This window comes from Rhizophagus irregularis, chromosome 9, assembly GCF_026210795.1.
Source record: "Rhizophagus irregularis chromosome 9, complete sequence".
Classification (NCBI taxonomy): Eukaryota; Fungi; Glomeromycota; class Glomeromycetes; order Glomerales; family Glomeraceae; genus Rhizophagus; species Rhizophagus irregularis.
In genome coordinates, this window is record NC_089437.1 from 3805260 (window position 1) to 3813922 (window position 8663).

General features: G+C 21.1%; 1 protein-coding gene across 1 annotated transcript; it reads left to right on the forward strand.

The window, feature by feature from the left end:
• Positions 1-6157: 6157 nt before the first annotated feature.
• Positions 6158-8159, forward strand: OCT59_029897 (uncharacterized protein; the record flags this gene model as incomplete). Its single annotated transcript, XM_025327015.2, has 2 exons — positions 6158-7889; positions 8020-8159. The coding sequence occupies 2 exons, from the start codon at positions 6158-6160 to the stop codon at positions 8058-8060; spliced, it is 1773 nt and encodes a 590-aa protein (XP_025173369.1). The 3' UTR covers positions 8061-8159.
• Positions 8160-8663: the final 504 nt, after the last annotated feature.

Genomic DNA, 8663 nt, shown 5'->3' on the forward strand with positions numbered 1-8663 from the left:
AATTGAATGTTTTCTGTATCCTAAATTTAAGTTGTATAAAAATCACACAAAAATTGGACATTTTCTATATCTTAAATTTAAGTTGTACAAAAATTGCATACTTTTAATATGCTTTGAAAAACTTCATAGCTATTTTTATCCAAAAATCTGCAATAATTGTACAATTTCCACACGGACTTGAACAAATATTGTACAAAAATTGGATGATTTTTTTTCATAGGGTACTTAGTAAGATATCAGTTGGCAGTTCTAGTAGTAATGTAATACTATATTAAAAAATAAGTTTATACTTCTTTAAACTTTCTGTTTAAATGGTCATTACAAGTATACCACTTGGAGATTTACATTAGTATTAGGTAATCAGAATCCCAGATATCATATATACAATTTAGAGGTTGGCTTTTTACAAATTGACCCTAAATCAGGTTTTTTGTAATTATCTCAGCATCTAGTGTATATAATACTAATTAAGAGCATAAATTTCTATTAATATTTTCCATTTAATTATAAAATTTCTTTACATATAATAATTATAAAAAAATAAAACATAGTTTATTAAAATTATTTTATTAAAACATATAGGCTGATTTTCAGAATTAATAAAATTAGGACATTTTATAAAATTTTACAAGTTACTACAACTTAAAATATAAAATTACATTTTACAAATTAAATCATATTGTAATACAAGGTCATGTGATATGAATTTAATTTATCTATAGTGATAAAAATATTTTTTTCTTTCACAAATTCTCTGTTAGTCTTCCCATCAGTTTTCTTATTAATTTTTTAAATTAGGTAAGCTAAATAGTTTTGAAAATATATATAATAGTTTTTCTACTTTATATATAAACATTAGATTTCTTTTTTATTATTTGAAAGTTTTTTTAATATTCTGTGGAAAAAAAAATACATTATTTAAGAAATCATAATTAATAGTTTTAAATGTAATTTATTAAATTGTAACAGATTAAATAAATTATTTAGTTAAAATTTATTTGTATTTATTTTTACAAATTTCTTATTAAAAATATATATTTGAAAAAATTATATAAATAAAAAGTGTTATTAAAAAAATAAAACTAATTAATAATTAATGTAAAAAATTATTAAATTTATTAGATTTATTTAAATACTTTTAACATTCTGAATTTTAATTGAAATTTTACCTTGTAATTTAAATTCTAATAATATTTGTCAACTAAAACAGTTAAAAATTTCTTTCCAATTTTCATCAAGAATATATACATAAAAAAATTGTATGAATGGAAAGGGTTATTGAAAAAAAATAAAACCAATTAATAATTAATTTAAAAATCATTAAATTTATTAGATTTATTTAAGCAATTTTAACATTTTGAATTTTAATTGAGATTTTACCTTATAATTTAAATTTTATAATATTTGTTAACTAAAACAATTAAAAAGTTCTTTACAAATTTTCATTAAGAATATATACATGAAAAAAATTGTATGAATAGAAAAAAAAATAAAACTGATTAATAATTAATTTAAAAAATCATTAAATTTATCAGATTTATTTAAACAATTACATTTTAAATTTTAATTAAGATTTTACCTCGTATTTAAATTTTAATTTCAAATTTAATAATATTTATCAACTAAAATAGTTAAAAATTTCTTTACAAATTCTTATTAAGAAGATATACATGAAAAAAATTGTATGAATGGAAAAAAAAATAAAACTAATTAATAATTAATTTAAAAAATCATTAAATTTATCAGATTTATTTAAATAATTACATTTTAAATCTTAATTAAGGTTTTACCTTGTAATTTAAATTTTAATTCCAAATTTAATAATATTTATCAATTAAAATAGTTAAAAATTTCTTTACAAATTCCCATTAGGAATATATATATATATGAATGGAAAAAAAATAAAACTGATTAATAATTAATTTAAAAAATCATTAAATTATCAGATTTATTTAAGCAATTACATTTTAAATCTTAATTAAGGTTTACCTTGTAATTTAAATTTTAATTTCAAATTTAATAATATTTATCAATTAAAACAGTTAAAAAGTTCTTTACAAATTTTCACCAAGAATATATACATAAAAAAAATTGTATGAATGAAAAAAAAAATAAAACTAATTAATAATTAATTTAAAAAATCATTAAATTTATCAGATTTATTTAAACAATTACATTTTAAATCTTAATTAAGGTTTTACCTTGTAATTTAAATTTTAATTCCAAATTTAATAATATTTGTCAACTAAAACAGTTAAAAATTTCTTTACAAATTCTCATCAAGAATATATATTTGAAAAAAATTGTATTAATAGGGAAAACATTAAATTTAATAGATTTATTTAAACAATTTTAAACATTCTGAATTTTGATTGAGATTTTACCTTGTAATTTAAATTCTAATAATATTTATCAACTAAAACAGTTAAAAATTTCTTTACAAGTTCTTGCCAAGAATATATACTTGAAAAAAATTGTATGAATGGGAAAGGTTATTAAAAAATGAAACCAATTAATAATTAATTTAAAAAGTCATTAAATTTATTAGATTTACTTGAATACTTTTAATATTCTGAATTTTTATTGAGATTTTACCTTGTAATTTAAATTCTAATAATATTTGTCAACTAAAACAGTTAAAAATTTCTTTATAAATTCTCACCAAGAATATATATTTGAAAAAAATTGTATTAATAGGGAAAACATTAAATTTAATAGATTTATTTAAACAATTTTAAATATTCTGAATTTTGATTGAGATTTTACCTTGTAGTTTAAATTCTAATAATATTTATCAACTAAAATAGTTAAAAATTTCTTTACAAGTTCTTACTGTATACTTGAAAAAAATTGTATGAATACCAGGTTTGAATATAAAATTAATTAATAATTAATTTAAAAATCATTAAATTCATTATTTATTTGAGCAATTTTTAACATTTTAAATTTTTTGATTGAGGTTTTACCTTGTATTTTGTAACTATTTGTCAACTAAAAACTCAAATTAAAAATTTTTTTACAAGTTTCTACTAAGAATAATATGCTAAACAAATAGAAAAAACTTAAAATGAGTATTTTTCATTTTGGAAATTTGATTGTAAATTATTCTTGTATAATCTGATACTATTTCTGAAATTCAAATAATCTAAAAAAATATTTTGAATATTAAATCATGAATATTTCTCAACGGGATTGAAATCATGAGTTTCCCAGCGGATTTTCCAGATACTTGTATTATTATCATATGGAAAATAGGAATTTTCAAAAATAAAATTTTACAATATTGATCAACATTTTATAATGTGATAATAAAAAATAGCATTATCCATAAACAAACTTGTAAAGGATTATTTCATCTAGAGATTTATTTATCAAAAATCACATGCTTGTCTGTATAAATCTTATCTAACCAGATAATTAGAATCTGAAACATTTCAACCCCACACATCCAAAATAAGGTTGCGCTCGGATTATACTGATTTAGCGTATATATAATTATTTTTTTTTTTAGGACAATAAACAATAATAGCCACAATTTTATCCAATCATTTCTGTTCACACGGCTCCAATAATTATTATTTATGACGCAAAAAAAAAAAATTTTTTTTTTTTATGAGAATTAAAGGAAAAAAAAATTTTTTTAAGGTAGATTCCCGTTTTTTTTAAGAACTTGGAAATGTTTGATTTAAATATGGCTAATTCGAGCGTCCGCCTTGCTTTATTATTTATCACAGATTCTGAGCAACCACATGACTTTTTATAGATATTTTCGGAAATATCCGTTAAAATCAACTATGATAAACAAATTTATATTGTATTGTAAAATAATTTTATTTTACGAAATACAGTTAGTACGAAATATACAGTATATTTAAGTATTATACTATAAAATTGATTATATTCCAAATTAAGCTATTTTTGATATATAAAAAAAATTGTACGTAATCCATTCAAATAAAAGTACGTTGTGACATCATACATCAAAACAAACTATGAGTCATTTTAAAAAAAAAAGCCTGTTTGTTGGATTGTCTTTTTTTTTTTTTTTACTTAGAATTTTTTCGTTTTTTTTTTCCTTCTTTTTCCTTTTTTTTGTAGATAAATGAGATAAATGAAAAAATGAAAATGTGGTCGTCGTTTATTGAATAATAAAAAAAAATTTTTTTTTTTAAAGCATTCCAATTTTATTTCTTTTCTTCTTTTTTTACTTCTTTTTTTTTTTTTAAAAGAAAAAAATTTTTTTTTAATAATAAATTGTTTATTTTCTTTCTTTGTTGAAAAACGCCTGATTGCATCAGGATCATCGATGAATTCCTCGATTAATTTAACAATTAATGGAGTAAAAAATTTCTAGGTAGCTTGCAGATCAATTACCGTATATTTATTTTTTAAAATGGAGTTTCAGAATATTTTTTTTTCTCTCTCTTGAAAAAAAAAAAGTAAATAAATAAATAAATAAATAAAACGTAAATAAATAAATAAAAAAAAAAGAGGTCGCCAAAAAAAAAAAAGAAACTCTTGTACATAAAGAGTACAATTAATAACTTAAAAAAAAAAGAAAAAAAAAAAAAGGAAAATACTTTTAAGAAAGAAGGAAAGAAAGAAACAAGAGAAAAAAAAAAATACAAGGTAAATCTCTAACCTTTTTAATATATAAAACTTTAAAACAACGGAGTTGATCAATTCAAAGACTTTTTGATCTTTTGTTAACAAAATCTACTGAATTCATATGGGATTATGTCGTTATTTAGGTTATTAATTTAGATGAAATAAGAAGAGAAATCAAAGTTGGAATTTATTTTTAATGAAGGTAACACAAAGTTCATAGTGATTTCTAGAAAATGAGGGGAGATGAAAGTTGATAGACAAATAATTTGTTATTGACAAAATAAGAGAAATTAATAATTGGATATCACCGCAGTTAAAAAATCAAGAATCCCGTAAAGGGAAGGATGCATAAAAATTTGCCAAAAAAACATGTGACATGTGATGCCATTTTTAAACTGTGTGATATCAAACGAATTGACATAAATTGACATAATTTTCAAATGCACAAAGAAGGTAACGGAAATTTGATTTTACCGCACTTTTTATCTTTTATCAGATTATTTAAAACGGTTATTGTTAAAAAAAGTTTTATTGTAAAGTCAAAAGATCGACAATTTATTTATAATGATAAAGTACGGATATTGAGATATTGAACAATTTTGTTATTTATTTTTTATATATTACAATATATACATATATATATATGTATATATATGTATATATATATAATTTTTTTTTTTTTTTTTTTTTTTTTATTTATTTATTTTATTTACTTATTTATTTATTTATTTACTTTTTTTTTTTTTTATTTTTTTTTTTAAAGTTTGCAAGATAATCGAATTTACAAAAGTTAAAATATAATAGTATCATAGTATATGGATATGATTGTTCTTTCAATGAAGGAAGTCATTGTTTAAACAGGTATAATAAAACTATGATCTATGCTTGATTTGACAGTTATAAAATAGAAAATTTTTTTTTCAAATGCAAGAAATGCATTATTGCCCCACTAATATCCCCACGAAAAAATTTTTTGTGTACGATCTGCATGCAGGTAATGCGCCTTAACGCACATATTAAATCCAATGCTCATCTAATTTAAAAAGAAGGAAAAAAAACTTCTCAAGTGACTGCGGTTACTGCGCCACGCATCAACAATGGCACATCACATAACTATTTTTACTGTAAAGGAATTATGCTGCAAGTGATAGTCAGGTGATTCTTCGTTATATACGCCTTTGGGTTTAGTGTTAAAGATGTAAGGTATGCAGGCGTAAAAATAATTAATAAATATGGAAAAATTACAAACTATCTAAATAATTTATTTATTTATTATATTAACTAAATTGTATTATTTACCATATAAAAGTACAATTTGCAAATCTTCGAGTGGGGAAATTCGAGATTTTTTTTTAAAAAAAAAAAAAAATTCAAATTCCTTATTTCATTTTTATAACTTTTTTAATTATTTTTTTCCTTTTTTTTTATTTTATTTTTTTTTCTTAACTTCTTCTTCTTCTTTCGTAATATTAGTATGTTTATTCCTTCAAATTAAAAAAATATTTTAAAAAAGAAAAAAAGGAAAAAAAATATATATATATATATAATCATGGTATTATTAATTGATAGATTATTATTTTTTTTAACAAATCTTTTTCTTTTATTATTTATCTTTCCAAGATTCATCGCTCAAAAATTGGGTAATAGGTTGGTGGTTTATCGTCATAAAAATCCACGCCAATTACCTGTAGATTGTCTTATTGAAATCTTGGGATATTTGGAAAATGATACTTCTACTCTTCATTCTTGTATCTTAGCAAATCAACTTTTATGTTTTCTTGCTATTCGTATTTTATGGAAACGTCCATTTGAAAACGTGTATCCGAATAATTTTGGATCGCTCACAATTAGAACTTATATCTCTTGTCTTTCAGATGAGGAAAAACAAATTTTATTAAATAATGATATAGATATTCCTGATTTAAATCAACCTTTTCTTGATTATCCAGGATATCTACAACATTTTGATTGTGATAATTTTATATCATCAATTCACGCTTGGTTAAATGGTGCTATGATAGATTATCCTGAAGATGATTCAGTTCAACTTACTTCTAGTCTTATTGGTAATATGATTTGTAGAAGATCATCAGGTTTTAAAGATCTTAGATATTTACGTAAAGCACCTGATAATTTGATTTTGGTGGATTTATTAAATTATACTGGGGTTAATGAAGCTTTTTCTAAATTACAACGATTTGAATTTCGTAATTCTCATTACGCGGATGAAAATTTTACGCGTGGTTGGATTAATCTTTTTAATACCGTATCTATTTCAACTAAAAATTTACAACATATAACTATTTATTTAAGTAAGAAAAATCGAGAAACATTTCAAGAACTTGATCAATCAATAATAGAATTTATAAGATCTCAAAGGAGTTTAAAAAGTATATCATTAAATACTTTTTGGAGGACAATAAATTCAAGATCAATTTATGAATCTATATTACATCATTCTCGTTCATTAGAATATTTAAGAATACATGGGTTATCAGATTTACCCATGTTATTTCAAGTATTAAGTAATTGTGATAATCTAAAAACATTAGAATTTGCTCAAAGTTGGAGAAGGGATGATAATTTCGATTTTGGAAATATAATACCTTCATCATTAAAAATAAATCATTTATATTATTATTTTTCTAATGCCCATTCAGTAGATTTTATTAATACTATTTTAAGATTATCAAGTAACAATTTATTATCTTTTTCAAGTAAACAATTTACACCTTTAATTATGACAACAATTAATACTTATTGTCCAAATATAACTCATTTATGTGTAAATTTAAGACCCTCAGATCTTACTTTATTTATTGAACTATTATTAACTACTTTAAAACTCAAACATTTAACAATACAAACTCCTTATGCTCCTCGTTTAACTAAAGTTCAACTTTATCAATTAGCTAAAGCTTTACCTGTATCTTGTGAATATTTTGGCATAGATTCTGAAATTAATTATTCTCATTTAGATCATTTCTTAAGAAATTGTCATGAAAAATTAAAAATATTGACTTTACATCATATATCAGAAAATCATGTAAATTGTTTGGAATCTGTTATAGCTTATGCTATAAGTTTTAAAAGTTTAAAAGAAATTAGACTACAAAAGGTTAATCATAATTCTGATATAACTGAATATCAATATAAAAAATGGTTAAATGAACAATTATCAAAAGCTTCTACTGCTCCAAGACTTACGAAACATCCTCGTCATCATTTAGTACATAAATTAAAAATATCCGAAGCAAAACCAATATCATTTAGTTATCATGGTAAGTTATATAATATATATATTTAAATATTTTGTTTTTTTTTTTTTAAAAAAAAAAAAAGAAAAAGAAAGTTATTAACATTTTCTTATTTTATTTTTTTTCTTTCTTTCTTTCTTTCTTTTTTTCATAGAAACAGTATTTAATTCAAAAATTATAAACTTTACAATTTAGAGATGATATTATAGATTAAAAAAAAAAAAATTTCATTGAACAATTACATTTTAGAATTTACATTAAAAAAATAAAAAATAAAAATATTTATTACTTTTTGTAAATAATAAATAATTAATTACTTTGTCAATAATTATTGGTATTCATTGGTATTCAGTAATCCTCGTAAATAAACTTTGTAAGAAACTTTGTAAGAAACTTTGCAAGAAACTTCGTAAGAACTACGTAAGAAACCACGTAAGAAACTACGTAAAGAAACAATGTAAGAACTACGTAAGAAACTACAACGTAAGAAACAACGTAAGAAACAACAAAGAAACTACGTACGAAACTACGTAAGAAACAACGAAGAGACTACGTAAGAAACAACGTAAGAAACAACGTAAAAAATAACGTAAGTACGAAAGAAACTTCGTAAGAAACTTTTAAGAAACTTTTAAGAAACTTTATAAGAAACTTTATAAGAAACTAATATATATATATTTTTTCTTTTTAACAGATTCGAGAACATCGGGTATTTTCCCCCTTTAACTAAATACCATCGAAAGATTTCAAAGATACATGAAGTTATTTATACCAAAGTACTTGTATGGATGAACCGAT